This window comes from Rhinolophus sinicus, linkage group LG09 (assembly GCF_036562045.2).
Source record: "Rhinolophus sinicus isolate RSC01 linkage group LG09, ASM3656204v1, whole genome shotgun sequence".
NCBI classification, from domain to species: domain Eukaryota; kingdom Metazoa; phylum Chordata; class Mammalia; order Chiroptera; family Rhinolophidae; genus Rhinolophus; species Rhinolophus sinicus.
The window spans coordinates 13,095,756-13,119,275 of record NC_133758.1 but is presented as its reverse complement, the minus strand read 5'-3'; the positions used below and the strand labels follow the sequence as shown (position 1 = coordinate 13,119,275).

Genomic DNA, 23,520 nt, shown 5'->3' with positions numbered 1-23,520 from the left:
CATACTTAATTTCTTAATAAATGAATAGCAGATGAAAAAATGTTGCTCCTTTCCATTGTTGCTAAATGTATGAAGAATAATTGAAACTCATAAATAACCATAATTTGCTTTTAATAATAACATCTTTGAATGTGTGACATTGTAACAACTTAAAAACCTCGTTAGACATTCTCTTGTACACAAAGCCTGTTTACTCTAAACTATTTCTGAATAAATTTTGCTTATCTTCCTTTTATAGTAAGACATTATTACTCGGTAATAATATACAGAATAACTTCATGATGGTGACCGTTGTTTTATCTTTGTAATTACAGACATATCAAGTGGATCTGAAGCCCAATGGGTCAGAAATAATGGTTACAAATGAAAACAAAAGGGAATATATTGAGTACGTATATACATATTTACTACCTTTTATTGAATTGAACAGCGTATTAGGTTGACAGCCTTGCCTTATAAAACAGTTCATATGGACATATTTTCAACAATATCAGTTCCTTGCTGGTTTGGGCTAGTAGGAAGTTGAATTATGGGGTGGGAGGTATGACTCATATCATGACTTCAGTTTGCTGCCATAGGAGGGAGCAGCGGAAGGAGGAAAGGGTGTACGTGACTGAGTCACGTGGCAGACACTCTATTGGAGTATGTGGATATCTAGTCTAAAATTGAGAATCGCAACAGGGGAATGAAGTATCAAAGAACACTGGGTAAATTTAGGAACAACCAAAGTAAAATATTTCATCTCTCTCCCAACTTCTTTTCCATAGTGAAAATGTAGCAAAGTAGTAAAAATGGATGGGGAAATTCAGCACATGCAAACATAATGAATTGTTTCCGGTATTTGTAATTTTCTTAACCCAGTCTCAGCCTCAGTTGGTGGAATAAGATGCTGAGTCCTTTGGAAGTCCAGCTGTTAAGTAATCCTAGTGCATTTATACCAGGCAGAAGGTCTTTCTGTTGGGCACATCACATTTTCAAATTTGGTATATATGTATGCTTCAAGCATACAATTCTGGGATTTTTCCAAGGGTTGCCAGGTTGCCCTCGCTAGCGCTAGAGCAAAGACGAGGTCAGTGCAGCAGTGTTTGGTCCCCGGGTCCTGGTTTCTGCTCATCTAACAGGCTCCAGCTGTGGCCTGGCTCTTTGATTCAGCAAGCTGGGGCTTCTCTTTTCTCAGTGTAATTGGTCAGCAGACTTAATTCGGAGTGTTGGCATCTTTTAGTGTGATCTGCGAAGGAAAATCTACTGCCCTTCCTACTTAGGAGGAACTGGAGAGGGTTGGATTCTCTACTTAGAGACCCTGACAATGCATGGAGTGTTACACAGCAGAATTCTTCTCCATGCCCAAGTTCAAAGCTTGCTGAGCTTAATAAAACACAAGAAGTAAGATACTGCCGTTCTTACGTGTGCACATTAATTGGCACACTTGTTCTGAACTTAGACAGTCTCAGCAAGCAGACAGCACCCTGGAAGACACCACTATTTTCATTCGGAAAGTACAGGCTTTGAACAGATTTTAAAACCACTCCACCCCAGGTGACTGGGGTCGAAAGTCTGAGGATTCAGATATTGTGATATGTGTTGTGCGTCATTCTTTGCAGTTAATTCTTTTAGGTTTCAAATTAGGTGGGTGTGGGGTCAGGCAGAGTTTCAGCTGGCTTCACTGAGAAAAAGGACAGTTGAAATCTCTACCTGCTCCCCGACTCCTATATTTCTCTGGTGCAAGAAGAAGGTTATTGGGCTGATGATTGCAGCTCTCGGCACAGTAAAGCCTGATATGGCTGGGCAGTGCGGGTGAGCAGGGCTGGTCCTCGAGAGCCATCGCCGTGGTGCCACCTTGTAGGTGAGAGCCCTTTATGACAAGGTCCTTGTGCTATCTCATAATGGAACACTTTAGATGAATCCGGAGTTGATTCACCTGGCAATACATTCTGCTGTACACTAGACACTGTCAGAAGGAAACTGGCTTCAGTGCATTTCTGTTGCTTAAAGAGCTCCTACCATTAATTCCCCAAATTTTGGTATTGAAGGATTAGTGTAAATCATTTTGCTGAGAAATCATTGTTGAACATCAGTACAGTCGATACTTGAATGAAATAAGCATATGACAATATATGTTGTACTGGGTACTCCCTTTAAAAATATATGCATACTTGTGTGGGTGTGCACGTATTGTGCACATATATGTATGTATTTACCCCATGACCTTTCCCCCCTTTCTCCATGTGGTCACATTTATAGAGCAACTTGATCAACTCAGGCTTGATGTGGGGGGGGGGGGGGAATTAACTATTCTTTTGAAATCCTCAGTAAGATTTTAGATTTTTCACATGTGTTCCAGTTACTCTCGAAAGAATTAATAAACAGTGTGTGCCTCAGCACCAGACGCTCCCCCAACTCCCCCACAACCCCTCCCATGCTTTGCCATTGTAGGGATTTCTCTCCCCTGTCTGATGAGAAGCAGTCACAGGTGTGAAGAAAAAATGAGTGCTCGTAATGACGAAGGTGGTTAAACACTCCCCTTTTCTCCTGCAGCTTAGTCATCCAATGGAGGTTTGTGAACCGGGTCCAGAAGCAAATGAACGCCTTCCTGGAGGTAAGCTGTGCCCACTGGGCTTCTCTACCTGTAGTCACAGGGTGAGAGCGGATGGCTTTTCTCCTTGAGGTGGGGTGGGGTGGACATGATCACGCGCTCAAAGACGGGCGTGGAGTGAGGACATGGCAGAAAGGTCAGGACTGCACAGCTCACCCACTGACCCGGCCCTGGGACGGGAGCGTTTAGCCACTGCACTGCCACCCTTTCATTTGTTGTCTTTTGTTTAGTGTTCTCTTGCTCTGCTTCTCTTACTTTTAAATTCGCCTGGGCTGTTTTTCAAGAGAACTTTTTACAAGCTTGATCCAGAAGGGCAGGTTTCCCCACAGAGGCCAGACCCACTGGCTGTCCCGCTGTTGCAGGCAGTACGCAAGCGAAGGCTGGGAGATGCATCTGTGCCTTGTGCTCTGGGGACAGGTTCTCAGAAATCCGAGGGCTTGGGGCTGAGTAGTATAAAACAGTTCCCAGTCCTGCGCCTGCCCCACTGCCAGTGCCCTCCCCCCTTCCTCCATGGCTGCCTTCAGAGCCCCTCAGAGCCGTCTTTCCTATGGAGGTCCATGTGAAACACAGTTTCTTAAGCTGGGTTTATACCTTATACCATGCCATCTGTGCCAGCGTCCACCTATTACAGGGCAAAACAGGGACTTCTCAGACCCAAGATTTAACGTCAGTGATGCCCCCAGGCCCCTGGTGAGAGGCCCCTAGTGGAGAGGGGAGGGGAGGGGGATTCATCATTTAAAAAAAGGTTCACTTTGACCAGAAGTGAAATTCCTTCTTAAATCTTGGTAATGGGTTTTAGTTACTTGGAGCGAATCTAGGAACGAGCCCCAAGTGCACATTATAAATTTCCATGGAAATGAGGCGCAGTTCTCGTGGGGCCCTGCTCCTAAGCATACTCCAGCTCAGGAACCGACACGTGGTAAATACGCCCCAGCCCCTGGCAGGATGCTCAGAAATGTTCAGGACGTAGAGGCATAACATGTGAGTTAGAGGTACTTGAGAACAGCAGATTTCATACTTTATTTAGATAAGAAAACCCAGGAAGCAGATGCCTGGGCCCCACCCCAGGGGATCCAGCCGTACTTTCAGAAAGTGGTCACACACAAGACCCAGGGGCACGGAGAGTGGCCCTAGCTCCCTGTACTCCAGTGATGCTTGGCTGGGAGCCGAAGCAGGTTTCCGAGCCCCCAGTCTCTTCTGTACCGATCACACTGCCTTCGTTTGTGTTTCACCTCGGCACCTCTGCTGCCTGAGCATTACACGTGTTCTCTGGCTCGTCTGTGGCCTGTGTATTTCAGGACACTCTCACTCACAGCCCTGTGTCGTAAAGGGCTCTTGGACGCTGCCTGCCTACAGTAACCCATGTTTTCATAGGCTTTCCACACATACTCAAGTACCTGAACCTTCCAGATCCTGCTCGCTTTCAAATTTTTTATATTGTGACTATGCTGTTTTTATTGGAACTACAACTACCAGCTAGCTACTGTCACTGGCATAGAAATCATTAGTAAAGAATGTGTTTTTCTTAGGTAACGCAAAAAGTTTGTTTTTCCTATAAAATATGTCTCTTTCAAGAAAAAGCATGTTTAGGGTGATTTTTTTTCTCTCTTTCTTTCAGGGATTCACGGAACTGCTTCCTATTGATTTGATTAAAATTTTTGATGAAAATGAGCTGGAGGTTTGTATTGTAAACATTTTGTGTAAATTAGATTTTTTTTTTTTAAGTTTCTCATTGCTTTACAAATGATATTTTAATGTTCTCTGATCCATGATGTGCTGGGAGTGAGCTTAGGTGGTATTTCAAATATTGAGACAAATAACCTCTCCGAAGGGGAAACAGCCCCGATAATGAGCAACTATAAATGGAGCACAAGGAAATCTGTGAGCACCATGCTCAGGTTAGCGGGGGACGGCAAAGCGTGATCTGGAGTTTTAATTTCCAGTTTGAAACGTTGTGGCCTATATAAGCTTTAGCCATGGGTCCCCCTCAGTACCTACGTGTGTCTGTGATCCGTGGGGGCGGTAAGATTTGGAAGACGTACTCCCTTCATTTGTTTTCATGAGTTGCCAGCTTACCTGCTTGGCACACGGCAAAGTGCTGACGCTGAGGAAAGGCCGTTTCTCTGTGTGCAACTTCACATCCTGCCCCGTTTATATCTGGTCACTCTCTAGTTGCTGATGTGCGGCCTGGGCGACGTGGATGTAAATGACTGGAGACAACATTCTATTTACAAGAACGGCTACTGCCCAAACCACCCTGTCATCCAATGGTTCTGGAAGGTAAGGCCAGGGTCCTCGGGGCCCTGCTCCTCACCTGGGTCAGGCCCGAGGGCGCTGTGTGGCCCTCCCCATGGTCTTGCTTTAGTCCAGCTGCTGGAAGTTGGGGCTCTGGGGGAGAGAAGACACAAACTTGAGCTAGACGCAGCCCTTCCTGCTGTATTTCTGTAACTCCAGTGGACAGCTGTCCCTGGATAAGTCTGATCCGTATCAAAGCGCACTGCCTTTCCCCGACCACCGGATTAAAGCGACTTCTGGTTGAGGAACCCATTGAGTGGGATGCTTCTTAAAAGAGGTCGTTGGATTCAAGAGTTGGAACTAGTCCTCCAAAGTATACATAAGAATGGGAGGCTTCTCCGGCCGAAGATGGGCTTCGGGACTGACTTTTCCAAGATGCCATTTTCAGTTAAAAAATCATTTTCCCGATATTTTGTTGTTGTTAGTTCCAACAACCTTTTTGATCTTTTCTATCTTTCAGTCGGCGATGGCTACAAATGAAATTTGCTTTACTATCTTGGGGCCAATGTTTGCATTCTGTTTAGCTTAGGAGAAAAATGAAGTAGGCCCAAGGGAAAGACAGTAAACGGACTTTAAAAGAACAATTAGGGGGGAAATGCTGATTATTTTACAGAAATAAGAAATCATATCACTTGTTTTAATTTCTGAATGTCCACTTTTAATAACATTTCAAGTGCCAGCAGAAATAGAGATAAAAAGAAAAAAGGAGAATCTCAAATCCTAGTTCAAGTTTCGCTCAGTTTTGATTTTGGATACATTTTTTTTTTTTTTTACAAGTTCAAGTAATCTTACCAGTAAAGCTGACTCAATTCTTGCAATAATTCAGACATGTAAGATACATAGATTATTTCAGAGCCCTATCCTTATCTCTGTTCTTCTTTCTTTTTATAAAATCTTATCTTTAGAGAATCTGTCTGCAGTGTAAACTTCCACCCCCTAACCTGGGCTCCCCCAGGGTTGACACTTCTCGAACCCTGTATATTTATTTATAATTGGCTTTGGGGAACTGGCAAGCCTCACACACAGAAACTGGAGCTCAGTGCCATCCAAGAGTTTGCTTTTTATATCATTTATTTTGACGTATTGGCAGAAGAAAGAGATGTTGTGATCGCTCACTCTCGAAGATGAGAGAGGCCAGTAGTATGGTGGACGTAAAAAAAAAAAAAAAAAAAAGACTTTTCAGAGTCAACTGTCTCAGTCTCCCATTGCCACAGAAAGAAGGTTAAGTTCGCCTGTCTGCAGTGTGTGCCGAATGCCACGTGGGGATGTAATGACTCTGCCTCTGTCCATAGGCTGTGCTGCTGATGGACGCTGAGAAGCGTATCCGGTTACTACAGTTTGTCACGGGGACGTCCCGAGTGCCTATGAATGGATTTGCCGAACTTTATGGTGAGCAGGATACTACCTCTCTTTCAGTTTGGTCTGGTGTGGTTTATTTTTAAAGAGCAGATTTTGCAGAATCATCCACGTGATTATAAACTGAATGCGTAAAGGACCCCTCACCTTCAGGAAGCAGAATTCTTCAGCCCATACTATAAATTAAAAAAAAAAAATCACACTTTCTGCTCTGCTTAATGAAGGTCACATGTCATTTTCTCCCACCAAAAGTAGTTTCCAATGTAAACTCCCAAGGTGCAGCTAAAAGGCGGTGGCTGTCTGCACCTCCATATGTGGTTGTGTCTGTGAAGCTTGGCTTGGTTCCATGCTGGAGGTGACGCGGAGTCTGTGTAGTGAGGTTGTGCAAACCTCCTGCTAGCCCCGGCATTAAAGAGTAAATATTATGCTGCAGCCCTGGACGGTGTCTCCGCTCACCCTCCTTCCTTTTTCATGAGTCACACCTTAGCTTTGCTCTCCTGCTGTGAGCAGCACTCTTAGCATTTCTTTTTCTTTTCTTTTTTTTCTTTTTTTTTTGTCTAGGTTCCAATGGTCCTCAGCTGTTTACAATAGAGCAATGGGGGAGTCCTGAAAAACTGCCCAGAGCTCACACATGGTGAGTGACAAAAAAGCACAGTTGTCAACAAACTGTATTTTAAATACTTAGCTTATTTGCTGCAAGGCTAGGGGCTACAGAAGGCTACATTCCCTACCCAGAAATAGCTTAGAGTCTGAAATGTGAGTGGTGCCGATGAAAACATAAATTGTATAGGAATGCTGATAAAGCTTAAAGCAAGCTTTGAACGGACCTGGTGTGTTTGGCACATATAGGGTTAAGCCCTCCATGCTGTGGGGAATTCCTCCTCCCAACCCCACCCCTCCCTAATTACTCTAGGAAGCAGAGATTTCACTAATATTCATCGAACATGGAGATGATGACAGCTCCTAAATTCTAAACAGATGAAGTGTTTATTCCAACATTAAATTGGCTTTTTAGAACTTGGGATACAATTCCCTGTAGGAACACTGTTTTTAAAAGGCTTTCCAGGGCCATCAATCACCCATAGGTCTCTGGCATTTGGTAACAGTCTGATTGTGGCCTGAGAATGGTAAGAGGTCTGACACAGGACCACAGCCCAGGGAGATAAGGTGAAGCATGGCGACCTCCAGGATGCAGGGCAAGGAGGCGGGTGTCCAGTTTCTCTGAAGAGTTATGTGAAGCCAGTGCAAGGATGAACCTGGCAGCGCTCAGTGCCCTCTTGCTAATCCAAGCTCCAGTTTCCTCGCGTTGGTGTTCCCCACAGGCTTTTATTTCTTGCTCTTCGGAAGCGAGTGGAAGTGGGCCCTCTGGAAATGGTGAGCCACACACACACAGCCCACCTTTCCTCATGAGCAGCGAGGGCTTCGTGGCCATACAGGGCCACTGAGCGCGCCATGGTAGAGACTAGAGTGCCACCTGGGAGAGAGTTCTCATGGAAGTGTATTCGTGAAAAATTGGCTTCTGTTTGAGACCCTCACTAGAAAGTTTCTTCCCGTTTAAACCATTCGTGTGGCTGTGAATAGAATGCATACGTGACCGTTGCCCCGTCAGACCTTTGAAAGCAAGCTGACTCCAGCTAAAATTGGCGAACACCCAAAACAGTCATTGTCTGTGATTCTCTGCCTGTATTCTAGGGGAGAATGTTTTGGTAATTTGGAGCTTTTATTCTAAACAGTCCCAGACTCAAATGTAGTTTTCTTGGGTTGTGATAGCCTTTGTTGGAGAGGCAGCCAGCACTGAGCTGAGCCCAGGACTGGGGGTTGATGGACAACTCCCAAACCCATAGTCTAATAATGAGAGATAGAGGTAAGCGCCAAATGACCGGGCACAGCCGTCATCCGTGGGCCAGGACTCTTTCATCTTTATGGCAGCCTTATGGTATAAGGTTCTCATTCCCATGGGCCATGAGGAAGCTCGCCCAGGATCCCACTGTTCACAGATTCCCAAATCACAGGATTTGAACTTCGGTCTGCCACAATTAGAATCTGCATTCTAACCATGACACTAGATCTAAAAAAATAGTGATGCCAGGGTCCCGCCCATAGAGGTTTGGACGTAGTTTGTCTGGTGAGTGGCCTGGGCCGTGCGATTTTCAGAGCTCTCCCGATGGTTCAGGCGGACAGCGAGGGTTTAAAATCACTGCTCTTTCCTAGGAAGGACCGAGGCCTGCCTACAGGAGGAAGGCGACCCAGTGGGCTATCGCCCGAGCCTCTTTTCTTCTCTATGTGTCATAGAAATGAAGCAACCCAAGAGGTTTCTTAATGATGCTCTCGCCAGACTAACTGCCACCTGACCAGGAGAGGCTCATTGCAAGCAGCACTGGCTGGCAGGGGTGGGCTTACTCTGTTTGCTCTGCTGTGTGGCTCTCTCCCCAGCCTGGACCTGGTTTGTACTACCGTGTTTCCCCGAAAATAAGACCTAGCTGGACAATCATCTCTAATGTGTCTTTTGGAGCAAAAATTAACATAAGACCCGGTATTATATTATTATATTATGTTATATTATTATATTTATTATATAAGACCTAGTCTTATTTTACTATAACATTAATATTAATTTTTGCTCCAAAAGACTCATTAGAGCTGATTGTCTGGCTAGGTCTTATTTTTGGGGAAACACGGTATAATGTAGGAAACCAGCTGGCTGCTTCATAGCAACAGTTCCACAATCAAATTTAGCCATATACTTTGTGTGTGTGTGTGTGTGTGTGTGTAATTTCCTCCACGCTTTATGAAAATGTAAAATACACAGTTACGCTTCAAAATGCAAAGCTGATTTACCAGGAGAACAAAAGCTGGGTGATCAGGTTCTTTCTCAAGGGTACTTTCCATAAACCTCTCAGGTATAGTTATTGAGTTTCTGATATGTAAAGGGCTTTATTTGTTCTCTCAAAGGCCACTGCTTGGATATTTAAAATTATACTTTACTGAGAATCACGGACTTACCTGCTCTTTGAGATTGACTAAAAATAATCTTCCACATGAAGACACTGCAGCCCACTAAGGATAATGAGGTCACACAGTAGGTGGCAAGACAGAACCAGACCCCAGCCCCGTCACCTCACAAGTCACAGTGACTAACACTTATTAAGGACTTAGTATTTTCCTGGCATTGTCCTAAATGCTTTATGTGATTTAACTCAAATCACTGTCATAGCAATTCTAAGAAATGGGTCGTACTCAAGGGAAAAAACGGTTACAGGCATCAAAGAATACATCTCCAGACCCCACAGAGATTGCAGGTCCTGGACTGTGAAATAGCAACTTAAAATTCAGACAAAAGCCACCTTCTGTGAACAGTTCTTTTAAGTACAGTCTGCAGACGTGGAGTATTTAGTACTGGTAAAATAATACTCGAGATCATTATCAAAATAAAAACCAAAAATTCGAAACTACTTTTAGGATTCCTGAGTAGCTGAGAACTCCAGTTTGAGAGGCAAGTGTTACTCTCTGCTATGTCTTTTAATGTTTAGTGACTGTTAAGGAATCTGAGCGCTCAGTGTCTCTTATTAAACATTTGAGGGGTTGTTAAAAGGCCCACCATGGACATGTATCTATTTCTTTACTGCCACTGATAATCATTAGCTTTTAAAACTTGGCACCGTATCTCCGTGCCAGGAGGAAGCAGTTTTAGATGCTGAGGCACAAGGCAAACAGTGGTTAGAGATGGGTTTCGGACTGAATAGCTGTTCTGCTTACTGTGTGACCTTGGACAAGTTACCTAATCTCTCTATGCCTCGAATTCCTCCTCTATAAAATAAGGGTGAAGCGTTAACTGCCTTGCAGGGTGATGGCTAGGCTTTAATGAGGTAATAAATGAAAAGTACTTAATAACAATACAAGGGGTAAATGCTCCTTGAACGTTAGCCCTTATTAAATCATTAGCTGTGGCGAGGGTGTATGGCCGTTTTCATGACAGGTACATGTCAACCATCCACCCCCACAGCCATGTATTCTGTGAGGGGCTCTAAATCTTTGTGCCTCATGCGGGCACTCAGTGAATGGTGAATGAAGGATAATAGTGGTCACCATCTTTGGGCACTTGCTGTGTGCCAGGCACACTTGACATATGTTCTGATCTGACCCTTTTAGTACCCTGAAAGCAATTTCCCCTTTGCACAGAAGAGCAGACAGACTCAGGGAGGTGACTTGCCCAATGTCAAGGGGCCGAGACAGACTTGGAACTTGCTCTCGTAGACAAGTGTGCTTCCTCTGTCTGAAGGCCTCACTACCATTGAGGTGATTTGTGACACCCTGAACGAAGCCTCCAGCTCTTTAGGCTTTGTGAACAGGCAGCCTTTCACTCCAAATGTTGGTTATTTCCCTGACTGTGGTTGGAGGAGGTAGCTTAGCATTTGGGTTCTGGAACAGCAGACAGCCTGGCTCTCGTCTGGAGTCTACCGTGCAACCAGCGTGAGAGCCCGGGCACAGTGACCTGGCCTCTCTGTGCTTCAGGAACCACATCTGCCGAACAGACAAAACACTACCCCTCTCCTAGGCCTGCCACAGAAACGAAAGGAGTGACTCCACGGAAAAGCACTTGGCTCACGGCCTGATGCAGAATACGTGCGAGTGTTAGAGTTAGTGGTAGAAAATGACGCAGCCTCCATTCCTCCGGAAGTCCTGATGAATAGATTGTCTTGTGTTTCAAAGGTTTTGAAATCTGGGAGTGTATGTCAGTTACCTTGCCTCTCGTGTCTCCGTCCCGACAGGAATTTTCCAGGATCCACACCTCACTGTAGTAGAGAGAGGTCTCATGGACTATCAGAAAATGCTTTGCTCCATAGGTTGCATAGCCTAAGTGGTGAAGACGGCTTCATCGCTGGAATGTATTTTTTGATAATCAGAATTTGGTTAAGACATATCCATGCTCTTGCTCAACACCAAATGCTGCCACCCCCTTAACCAAATCTAGGAAAATGCTGTTATAACTAACGGGTAATAACGATGGCTTTTTACCTACACTTTTGTTACCATTGCAGCTTTAATCGCCTTGATTTACCTCCATATGAAACCTTCGAAGATTTACGAGAGAAACTTCTCATGGCGGTGGAAAACGCTCAAGGATTTGAGGGGGTGGATTAAGTGCCCCCCCCTGCCTGGGGTAGTTGTCCGTGGAGCAAGTCCTGCTTGCACTTTCGAATTTGCCTAACAGACTTTGCAGAGACGGTGGCAGAAGAGCAGTTGCACAGCGTGGCTCGTGGAGCAGAGCCTTCACCTGGCACTTGCCCAAGTTCAGACGTGGGAACCCAGTCCCAAGTCGCGTTCCTGCCTTTTCCACCGCAAATTATCAACTGGTTGATGTGTACACTAATTACATTTCAGGAGGACTTATTCTATTTATGTTGTGCCTCTGTAGGCAAAGCCCTTAATAAATATTTTACATACTTTATAATGACAATGAATGGAATTAATCACCCTGCAGGTATAGTATTACAACTCATGTTTACTCTTTCAAATGATTTAGACCGATTTTCCCATTTCATTTCATTATAATTAAAGATGTCTCATGTACTTGGAAAAGTGAGCATATTTTTTTTTTTTTTGTATTTGAATTTCATACCAGGTTTAATGTCTGTGACATTTTTATTGTTGAAGTACGTTAACACCCTACCCCTTGACTTTATTAGAATTGGAAGGCGGACTTTTGTCCAAAAACCTTCTTATAAGTAATTTGAGAGACTTTAAACTATAACATTAAGCATAATGATAATTTTTTCCATACTTAGAATGAAAACAAACTGGATATTGCTTTTTTTTTTTTTTGTACAAATTTAGCATAATAGCTACAGGCTGGGAGAATTGTACCATAGCATGACAAATTTTGTGTTGACTCAAAGGCATCACACCATTATTCCTTAGAAGTAATTACGTGTGCTACAACACATTTGAGACAGGGTTGGAATGTCATTTCTCGTAGAGAAATGACTTAGCCCTTCCTGACGCTGTACAGTCGTTCTTTTATTATATTTTCCCCTTTGCTGTTCGTAGTAGAGACATTTGAATGAAACTTGGCAGTGCTTGATTTGAAACTGTGGAAACCAGGTCTGTTTCGTCTCCTATTTGTACACATTCGCGAATAGCTAAATAACCAATTTTTGTTCTAACTGCACCAATTCTGAAGGCACTTTATGTACTACATGGAGGTCATCCCTGGTTTTGTTTATGTGTTGTTTTGTTTTTGTTTTTCTATTGTAGACATTCAATGTGACGACTAGTTCTTCTCCCTGCATACATATTTCTGGTGCAATATCTATCGATAGTGAATCTGGCTGCTGGTGTACAAAACAAACCTGGCTGTAAAGCTGAGCCTACAGATCTGCCCCCACCGATCGTTTTGTGATTTCTCCTCAAAGATGAATTTAATATGCACTTAATCGAACCGGTTTTGTTACCTGTGACATGTTGCATGCTTCGATCCTGTGTGTTGCTTGAGCTGTGTCTGTCGTGTGCTAGATTAACAGTGAGCGTAAAGACATTCGACTCGCTGTGGTCAGGCCGTGGAGCCAGTCGGGGCCGGGCATCGAGGGTGTCCGCGCGGTTTGATTCTTTGCCACTTGTGATTCTTCGTTGCAGAGTTCTGTCGTGTTTTAAGAGAACGCCTGAGGTAGTGTGGCATTCAGCCACCCTGCTGTCCTTTTTCACCTGTCCTAGAGCCTGTCGTGGCAGTCAGGGGACACTAGAGATGTGGTCTCTTGCCAGTCAGAAGTAAGACCAAAAATGGTGGTTTCAGGCCCTGCATTTGTTTCGTTAAAAAAAAAAAGGACCTTTTGGTATAAGAAATACCGTTTTGGTGGCTTGTGAGAAGCCGTGAAGGTTTGTGGTTTTAAATCAGTTGTCTAAAGGGGTGTGGAGATCTGAGGTGTCTGGAAGGTGGATTGCTACAGAGCTAAGGATTGGCTCCTTTTTTATATTGACTTTCAAGTATCTAATAGTGAGCAGAATACTTAGCTATTGAGTACAGTAGGACCTTGGTTTTCAAACATCTCCAGTGACGAACATTTCGGTTTACGAACGCCGTAAACCCGCAAGTAAATGCTTCGTTGTTCGAACATGCCTCGGAAGTCAAAACACGTCACACGGCTTCCACTGAGGGGCAAGATCCTGAGGCCTAGCTGTCGGCTGTTTTCGAACATTTCAGAACTCGAACTATCTTCTGGAACGGATAACATTCGAAAACCGAGGTACCACTGTAGTTAGACAAAAACACTATTGCTCATTATTTTTATCTGTTGGTGAGATTTTTTTCCCCTTTGGTCAATATAACAAATGTCTCGGGCAAAAACCCCCTCGTTGCAGCCCCTCCTGCTTTCTTTTGAAGACTCATGCCAAAGCCCAAATGGGTTCTAAAGTGATCATGTGACTGTAGGGGGAGAAATCCAGTGATTCTGGTTTAAGAACCAGGGTTCTTTTGTCATTTTAAAGCTGCATATTCAAAATCAGAATATTCGCTAAATGCACATTAGGCAAAGTATTGAAAATACGAAAGGAAAAAAACCATCCTAAGGTCATTTCTACGCCAGGAACAGATGAGAATTATCGGAATATACCCCAATGAACACTTGAATGGCAGTAATTGTGAATGACAGTTCTGTTCATCTGTCCTTCAATATCTGATTTCAATGACAGCTAAAAAGTGCTGGGTCTGGGGTTTGTTTTTGTTTTTTAAGCCAAATAAGGTTCTCTAGTTCTCAACAATTCTCAGTGTTTCACTCTTGGTTGAAAATAGTCATATAATCTTGTTGTCTCTAAATCCTGATGACCACTGTCCGTCATCTTCAAGACTTGCTGACAGAGGGCAGTAAAGAAAAGGTTCTGTGTGAAGAGCAGACTGATGGGTCATTCCTTGGGCCTCCATTGGCTCTGGTCACCAGGCCAGGGGGCCCTAGCAGTGACGCTAAGCAGTGTTCTCCTTCGCAGTGATGCCACTCTGAAGTCTAGTGTCTCTATAGCCTCTGGTTTCTTAGAAATCACGTAAATGCAGTTGTTTCAGTTGCCGGAAGAAGGTATAGTTATTATGGGCCAGTTTGTCATGAGGTTAAGAAGTCAGTTCCAGAGTTTCCATACTGGATGTTGAAGGTCTTTTGACACCAGTTATCACAACTTTCTATAGATCCTGGATATTTCTCTTCCTGCCCCTTGTTGGCCTGAAGATAAATTTGGAAAGTGGGCCTAGTGGGATTAGCTTCAGGCGGTTTGCTGCCTTTCTACCTGGTGCCTCTGGGACAGAAACAGTGAGGTGTTTGCCTGTTTGGCAGTTGTATTCAGGTTCAGTGCTCTTTTCTCATTCGCCCCCCACCCCATAACGTTTTCCATTATTTACTTTTCTGTAGCCAGTCCTCTACGACATCACAAGAATGTAAGATGCTACTTTGATTTTTGTTTCCATGGCCCTTTGGTAGCTAACGTCAGGTATTCCCTAAGGTCAGATGATGAATGCTATAAAGTGACCTGACCTGGATTGTTTCTCCCACATACGGATGCAGTGACAGGGTCTATAAGAAATGGTTAGCAAAATATTTGAACCACTTTCTGCATCTCACATTGTTAAAACAGACAGCATGTACCATTGCTGTTTGATCTTGCCAGATCCAAATTGGATCTCTTGAAAGCCAAGTTCACATGCAGTCAATTACTAATTGTTGAACATGTGACTAATATTTTCCTAAGTCTTGTCTCTCAGCTCTGAAATTTTAAAATCTGTAAAGAGAGCCTGGATTAATCAATTCTCAAGCCTCTCCCCACGGTGTGTGCAAGCTCTCCTTTCTTTGCCCCTTTTCCTCCTCACCCTGGGTCTGTACCCCCTACTGACGGAGGGGAGGGGCCTGCTGTCTGGGCTCATGCTCCGCCTTGCCAGTAGGGGGTGCTGCTGTTCAGGGTAACTGCCTCGCCTGCTCCCTTCCTGACCCCCAGGAGATCATGCCTCTACCTCCGTCTCAGTCAGGCTTTGGGGTACATCCTGATACGTCATGTCAAAACTGCCAATTGCAGGTCTGAGATGTGTTTTTAAAAAATACTTATAAACTCCTCTTTGTACTTTAGGTTTTAAAACTGGGAAGAAAATGTGATACACTTTGGACCACTTTTTTTAATTTATCTAAGCCTTAATGAGCAGTGTATATACACTCACACACCCATGCACACACACACACACCCCAGAGTGTTTTCAGTGTGTCAGAGAAAGTGCCGTAGCATCAGGACATGGGCTTTGTGTAGTGTTTTATAGGAGAGCTTTCTGTGTGTGTGCGGTTTTCCAAGAAAACCTCCCACGAGACATCATCTTTGGTTAAAGGTGTTACACACAAGGCAACGCATGTTTCAAATGCATGTCTGTTTGTTGGCGAGTCTGTCTGTAAGGAGTAACAATAGGAATCTAACAGCATTGACCACAGACCTCTGTGTACTGCGTTCTCAACCTTGTATCCGTGCAGCGAAAGCCTTTCTCGTGACCATAACCCTGTGTCTGCGCACATCTGTGTTCCTATAGAAGGCAGTGTGCCCCTCCCACTCAGACTGAGTTCACCTAGATCGTCACGGTTTCCTTCACGTTAATAACTGTGTAACTTTGTTCTTTCTCTACTACTATGTATGTAATATATATACATATATACGTACATATGCTGTCCAAATATATATGTATATATTTGTATAGCATTTTTACCTTTCTTGAGTAATCTGGTTTTGAAAGGGAGTGAGAGCTTAGTCCCTCCTACAGTTTTCTCCAAGCTGTATCCTGAGAATTCGGACCCTCGGAGCCCGAGAGAACCCCCAGAAGATGATGTTAATACGCTGTCATTTCTTAATTCAGGATCTATTGTCAAATGAAACATGAAAAAAAAAACCACAGTGACTTTGAAGGTGAAAAGAGTTTCAAGCATTCCAAATGAATTCTCGATGTTTCATAACTTTTTATTATAAACCCACCTCCTAATATACAGCCAAGTACTATTTGATACAGTGATTAAAAACCAAACTACTTTGAAATTTTTTTAAAGACAACTTATAGACAATGCTCATTTTCACAATCCAGAGTAGCTTTAAACTATGGTTGAATTTGATACAACACGGGAAAAGTTTTGTTTAAGAATAAATCCTTTTGGCTTTTCATTTTTCTTGAGAAAATTGTAGATTGTTTTCCTGACAGCAAAAGAGTAATGTGACAAAATGAAGTCGTTGTAAAGAAGTGATGCAACTTGTCAAATATTTAATAAAGAATTATGGAAGCTGGAACGTTTTCTACATCCAGTATGATGGGTTGTCTGATTTCAAGCTTGTTCGTGAGTGGATAACCTGGTGTCGGTGGGTTAAATCCCTGCAGAGTCATGGTATGTTGATGTCCTTAAGCTCCCTGAAAGTTCCCTACCTTTAAACACACCATCCAAGTCTTCCTAAAACATATGGCTTAAGCTGAATGGGATGCACATCTAATCTTAGCCAGCTGTCGTCTTATTAAACTTGAGAACTAACGACTATCGAGCACTTTATGACCTAGACGAGTCCATCTCTGCAAAGGCTTATTTCTAGTCTTTATCCGACCACCACTCAATGGATGTGAGTTTGACAAGACTCAGTCATGAAGCCCAAAGGGGTTCTCAAAAGAAAGGCTGTCAGCATCCAGATCGCGTGTCCATCTTCTGGGAAACTCACAGTCTCCTCCACGTTTTTGCCATTTCCTGTAGTGCTGAGCGTCCTCTTGATGGCCTTCACGTGTCCCCTCAGGGACTGCCAAGAGCTAAATCCAAGCAGGACATAATGTAGTCCTTGATTTCTTGTGACTTGTCTTTTTCAGTTAACTGGTGGACGTTATCTCACTGGAAAGGTGTCAGAGCCTCTGTGAACTTTCTATGGTCTCCCTTAGAGAAAAACACAAATGGTGGAATTAATAAAATAGGGGAATAAATGATCCTACCTCAGTTACACAGTTGCTAGGTGAACCAGCTCTTAATCTGCTGTGAAATTTTAAAGCCCCCTGTAACGGGTGAGTGTGGGTCTCCAGGAATTCCGATTCCCATGGTTGATTGTGACGACCACATTCAATGGGGTTCCAGGACATAAAGATGCAAAAGCCACTTGCTGATTCATCCCTTTGGTGCTCCCTCACCTGCGAGAGAACACTCCTCAAAACTGCGTTTGCAGAGTGATCGGGCTGTGGGATCTCTAAGCAAGTGTTTGTAGGACTTGGATCGGACAGGAAAACACACTCTTTCAGATGTAGAATTCAGCGCCCTGTCGCTACCTGGGGGCTGCCTGCTGGGGGGTCTGAGGAGGGCGAGAACCGAGATCCCCTTCCTTTGTAGGAAAAAGGTAAATCAGCCGCAGTCAGCCTGTCCCTTCCTGCCCAGCCCCTTGCAGTGCCTCATCCCCTCCCCCAACCAGTGTCCCCATGCTGCCCATGTGCCTCCTTCCCTTCCCCCAAGTTGGTCCTGGCCACGTTCCCAACTGGACTGCCAAGTCACACAGGTCACAGGAGAGTGGTGGAGAGTGCCTGTCTGCCTTTAGGCAGAGTGACATCTCACCTTCGCTGGGGCCTTCTGGGGACAAGGCCTCACGGGTTCAGTGCTTCAGGGGAAGGTCAGAGACTGCCCTTGTGACAGCCTCACCCAGGCCCACTCGCGGGCAGAGCCCCAGCCCCTCCACGCTCATCTGTGGCTCTTGATCTTGAAGTTTGATCTGACTGTTCTCACTTAATCTCGTCTTTGGCCACGTGCCCCGAAAACTTGCCATTTCAGCTGTGCTTTAACGCCTTGTGGGGCGCCCATGATTTGAAGCTGTGCGGCCTTCGTGCATGGCTCCGTTGTACCGAGTACAGAGCCACGGAGACAGCGACTCAGGGGTGAGCTGGTAGGAGCGGAGGGCGCAGGCTGTCTCCCCAAGTGTCCTGCTCACCTCACCGTACCCCAGTGCTGGGGGAAAGCCTGTGGTTGCTCCCTGAGGGAAAAGCTGACTTGCAGACAAACCAGCTTGGAGGGGTTGTAGGTCACTGCCCCGGACACTGCACCCAAACCCACAGTACGGGCACTGAAGGTGATTGAGGGGCGCCTCGCCCTGTGATGAAAGGAAAAGGAAACACTTGGGCCATGTCTAAGCCATGCCCTGCCCTGCGAGGTTTACATGCAGTGCCCGGAATGAGGACGTCAACAGCTTTCAGTCCTGCTTGGCGCTGTCCAGACTGAGTGACGAGACCAGCTGAAGGCGGAAGACTGCGTGCTACGTGCACGGGGCTCATCAAGCTCAAATCACAGAACCGAGAATGTGTGGCCCAGAAGGGCCTTGGCCATGCGAGCCCTGGGTTCTTGCCCTGGGTGAGTCCGCATGTGCCCGGTGCTGTTGGCCTGGGGGACCAGACTGCGTCCTCACCTGTTACCCTGGGGACTGCCAGGGTCATGCTGCCCTCCCCTGCAGAGACCTGAAAGGCAGCGACTGTGGGTGCCTCGTTCCTGGGAACTGGAGGCCCATGGGGAGGGGGTGATCAGCTTCTCACTCTGCCCCTGTGGGACCATGGGTGCTGGCGTGACCTCATTCACTCCATCTCCTCCGTCCAGGGCTTGTCTTCAGCAAAGGGGCTGCTCATCACTAAGCCAGGATTGAAAGGAGGGGCACTACCAGCCCAGCCTGGGACAGCGACAGACCCTCAGCCTCGATGTCACTCCTGGCAGAACTAAGCCCAGGGACATGGCCAGCAGAGTCTGACCCTTCTGCATCCACTTCAGTCAGAAAGCCCTGCAAGCACCTCACGCTGGTCTCATTTCCTAAACCATCGCATGGAGGGAGACAGCCCAGCACCCTCAGCCTCAGGGTGGGGCGAGGGCAGGTGGGCCCTATGTGGGGAGTCAGGGCACAGAGAGGGTGCTGGGTGCATAAGGGCCCTACTGCCCCAGACAGCCTCTCAGCATCTTGAAGATTCGGATGAAGACTCCACACCAGGACAATTTAAAGAGCTTAAGTCAACCTCAAGGAACACATCGCAGTCGTGGGGTAAATCTTGGCAACCATCTGCAGGAAATTGTGTCCCTTCCTGGTTGGGGCCAGAGCCCACCGCTCCCTCTGACTGTCCCCTTGTCTTCCTTAAAATTCAGGAGAAGCCCTTGAGCCAGAGTAAGGGCCCAAAAACGCTGGAGTGAAGACGCGGTTCGTCAGGATGAGGGCTCCCCACCCCAGCACATCAGTGCTTCGGCGTCTCAACAGTAAGTGGTGGGGTTTGGAGATGGAGGAGCTGGTCCCGGGCACCGAGGCAAACCTGCGGTGGTGATCACTGCAGAGTGGTGATGTGCGCCCAGGCTGAGTGGCACCCAGCCACCATGCCACCACTGCCCTCTCCGCCCATCCACCATCCCCTCCACCAAGCCTCCTCACAGAGAGAGGAGCCCACACACTACTTTACACTAAGATATAAATGATTGATGAGACCAAACCCATGACTCCTTGCAGAAGTATTTTTAACACACTCCAAAGAAAGAAAAGTTGAAATTATGGCACTTAAGGACCAGCAAACTGAGTAAGGGAGAGTTTTGAGGGCAGGGCCCCTGCTTCAGGCCACAAAACCCATTGTGCACAAGGGACAGCCACCTGAAAAAACAGCCTGTTCTCAAGAACAGCCCCAGCCCAGGGCCTCCCAGGAAGCCACACTGCCTCTGGCTGCTGCAAGACAGAACTCTCTCCACCCTCACCAGCATGTGCCTCTCTTTTTCCAGTTACCTTCCAGGGCAACACAAACGCATCTTGGCCCAATTGAAGAGAATCCAGTGAGGGCTGGATTCTCTACCCCAGGAACTTGATGGCACTCCAGGATGTTGCTGTAGTTTTTAAGGTTTCTATTTCATAAAGGATCTAAGATGTGAACTTACCTTTAATATTATTTGTGGCAGAAAGTTTGGATTTGGGGTTTGTCTTTTGAAGTCTAGTTGTTTAGCTATCTTACAAATTCTAAGACCCCTTCTGCCTTTCGGGGTGGGGGGCTTCTCACTCCATCACCTCCCCCCAACCTCAGCCCCCCTTCCTGGACCTCACTCAATAGTATTCCCCTCTGGCCCCACCTCCTCATGCCTTCTCGGCAGTCTGTATTTACTTAGAAGATCCTTGCTTGTTCATCAGTTGAGATTATCAGGGGGACATACCCTCCCAATGTAATGAGTGTTTAAACAAAACTCAGGCCTTTGAACCCCAACTCCAGTTAAAAAGTAACAGGCTGGAGACTGGATCAACAGGAGACAAATATTAGCTGTGGGGGCTGGAGAGACACAGCATTGGGAAATACCCATTGCTGGTGACATGGAAAGAGCAATGGTCATACCTGTCTTGGGGGGTCCAGGAACCCCCAAGGACCCTGTGACCTTGGGCCATTTTCTTGCTCTGCAAGCTGAACATTGAAGCCAGCAGCCCTTCCCATAGCTTCCAGAACTCCCTTGGTCTGGGCAATAATCTCCGGACTGCACGTCTCACTTTTGTCCTCTCCCAATGCGCAATCCAGTTTGCACACAGCCACGGCTATAGCCCGACTCTAGTCACCAAACTCCCCTGCAGAAATCCTTCAAAGGCTGCCAGTGTCGACTAAGGAAAATCCAAACCCCTTAGTCAGGCATTGCAGGCCATTCAGGATCCTGGCTCACGTTCCCTCCATGCCCCATCTTCACTCCCATAGACCATCCCCCCATCCATCACATCCCTTCCATTCACCTTTTGGCCTTCGCTCATACTGTTCTCTCTACTAGGAGTGTCCTTCCCACATGTCCAAATCTACCCCTAAGTCAGAGCCAATCTCAGGTGTCACCTCCTCCAGGAAGCTTTTCCTGATTTCTTCCCCCAAATGAAGTTCCATCCCTCCTCTGAAACTACAGCACTTTGCCCCTTTCTGCCTCTTGTTGTGGCTGTTTGTATAATTGTTCCTTCCTGTATATCACCATAGGCAACCTGAAAGCACAGGGTTACAGCAGTGCTCTCTGTGCTGTGGGTGCTCCATGAAGATGTATTAAAAAGAACAGGATAGGTGCCTGGGAAATGGGGTGAAGCTGCTGCTTGTGAAGAGCTTGGAGGTTGTGTATTGCATTTTGAGGCTCCTCCCTGGTTCCTGCCGCTGTCCGCTCCTGAATAATAATCAAACTTTGACCAGGCTGATGAGCGTCTCCCACTAATGACCCTGCGAGGGACCCAGTTGACTGTCCATAAGAAAGTCATGTGGGGTCCCTGGTGAGGAAACAAGGCGACAGTCAGCAAAAGACAATGACACTTTAGAAAGCGATCTGCTAAGAGTCACACCGCCGTAGCCCGAGAGTTTTGGCGCCTGCCAACTCTCCTTGTGGCCTAAAACACAGCAAATAAACACGTTGCCATTTTTCTCTCTGCTTCTCACCCTTTCAGACACAATTTTCGAGCTTCATATCGGCAACACGTTAGTTCTCGAGACGTGGCAGTTTTCCTGGAGGTTTCCGGCGTCTGAGCCACACTTGGCTGTCTAAGCAGAGACACCTGGCAAATGGCTTCTGGTAGCTGCTCCGCAATCTCCTTTAGATGCTGACCAGGGCGTGGGGAAGAGCCCTTTGTGCTGGGGTGGAAGGTGGTCCTGGAGGAAGCGAGCCTGCTCTGCCTCTTGGTGTGGGGGTGAGAAGCTGCAGAGGAGGACATCGTCCTGGGATCGTCCCAACCCAGAATGGTGGGAAATTTCGGGAATTCACCAATTAGCCAGCCCCCTAAGATTGGATGAGGGGACAGCACCCAGGATGTATGGTAACAAAAGTTGCACAATGGTGGCTGGTGGGCCATAATTTGACTGCCCATGAACTTCGTTTGGCCTTCCCGGAATTTTTGAATAGGAAACTTTCACCTGAAAGTCAAGTTTTTTCCAATTTCTCTTGAAAATGTAGAACACCTGGGGTCCGTCAGCAGGAGCTGAATAGGGGATGCCCTCTTTAAATGAGGCACAAACCTTCCCGTTTGCCACACTCCCCTCCACTCTCCTGTGTCACATCTGGCCCTCTTCCGTCATCGTCTGCCTGGCCCGCACAGGCACTGGAGTTTGCGACCTCTGCTCGTGGTCATTGGTGACTTGGACCAGTGTGAGATTTGGACTTGAATGACCTAATATTGATCCCATTTCTCGGTCCCTGGAATGGGACTGTTCTCCTTCATTGTGACAGCACATCCCAAGGGCCTGGGGTTATTGATCCTGTACATCGGGAGCTCAGTCTCATAACTATTTCTGAGTCTTCTCAGCCCCTCCTCTTCTAATGGCTCAGCTGAGTTGGGAGCTGCCGAGGTGTCCTACCCAGTTTCCTGTCCTGGAGTCCTGGCTTTTATCAAGCCTGGGAGGGGAGGGGAGGGTCTGGCATCCCCCCACTTTTGCTATTGTACAGGTAGAGCTTTATCTTGGGGAAGGAGGAGAAACGGGGGATCAACCCATCCCCCAAATCTTGGAAAATTCTTTTATTAAAGATAGTCCAATGCCCCAGAAATGCCCCCTCTTTTTCAAAGCCCTGCTCCAATGAAGAGTGGAAGAATCTAGTGGTTTGAAACATAATTTTCCCAGGCCCTACTCACCCCAATTTGGGGACAGCCTACCCAATGGCAGGCCTGGTCCCAAGGAGGCGGAACCAAAGAGCCATGTGAAATTAATTTTACAAAACATACCACGAATGTCATGGAGAGTGAAGGAATGTCTCAGAGGGTAAGAAAGACAGGTAATTTCCTCTACAAGAAAGCATTCATTCATTCATTCAAGAAACACTAATGGATCATTATTGAACCAAGCATTGTGCTAGATGCTAAGGATGCAAAATGGACATCGGGGTCTTTGACCTTAGGGTTCTGTTTAGTGGCAAGGCAGAGGAGAAAATCAATAATCAGAGCGAAATGGGCTGCAGATCCACAATCCAAAACTTGGGGCCAGGTGCGTTTTGGAATGCAGATTTTCTTTTTTGCATTTTAAAAAAGCCATATCCCATAGCTTATGTAGCATTGCTAGTGGAGCCCATCGGTATCTCTGCAGCAAAGCATATTAATAGTCACACTAAGTGGAATAAAAAGACTATAAGGAGCATGTCAGTTCAGGTCAGGTATTTGCCATCAGATGAGCTTTTTGCCCCACGTGAGATTGCTTCATATCGATCAAAAGTGGATTTGGGAATGACAGACTAGGGACTGTGCTCCGGCCCAGAGGGCCAGGTCTGTCGAAAAGGCAGGTAAAGAATTTGTCCTGGAGGAGACGTCGCTTGAGCTGAAACTCGAAA

The 23,520-nt window shown here is 46.1% G+C and overlaps 1 protein-coding gene and 1 long non-coding RNA gene across 15 annotated transcripts in view; one reads left to right on the top strand and one right to left on the bottom strand.

Annotated features, from left to right (window-relative positions):
• Positions 1 to 16,531, top strand: part of NEDD4L (NEDD4 like E3 ubiquitin protein ligase) — a 309,137-nt gene extending 292,606 nt beyond the window's left edge. For all 13 annotated transcript variants that reach the window (XM_019755309.2, XM_074339904.1, XM_019755306.2 and 10 more), the window contains 7 exons: positions 315 to 388; positions 2,536 to 2,596; positions 4,212 to 4,271; positions 4,766 to 4,873; positions 6,181 to 6,277; positions 6,806 to 6,878; positions 11,284 to 16,531. In XM_019755309.2, coding sequence (XP_019610868.2) covers positions 315 to 388; positions 2,536 to 2,596; positions 4,212 to 4,271; positions 4,766 to 4,873; positions 6,181 to 6,277; positions 6,806 to 6,878; positions 11,284 to 11,386 — 576 coding nt within the window. In that variant the 3' untranslated portion in view covers positions 11,387 to 16,531. The remainder of the gene's footprint in view (positions 1 to 314; positions 389 to 2,535; positions 2,597 to 4,211; positions 4,272 to 4,765; positions 4,874 to 6,180; positions 6,278 to 6,805; positions 6,879 to 11,283) is intronic.
• Positions 16,190 to 21,723, bottom strand: LOC141573136 (uncharacterized). Of its 2 annotated transcripts, none has more exons than XR_012498740.1 (2): positions 20,335 to 21,723; positions 16,190 to 17,154 (listed from the first exon to the last, which is right to left on the bottom strand). It is a non-coding gene; the product is annotated as an uncharacterized LOC141573136 (long non-coding RNA). The 2 variants fall into 2 exon arrangements; XR_012498739.1 differs by having other exon boundaries at positions 20,592 to 21,723.
• Between the last annotated feature and the right edge of the window lie 1,797 nt (positions 21,724 to 23,520).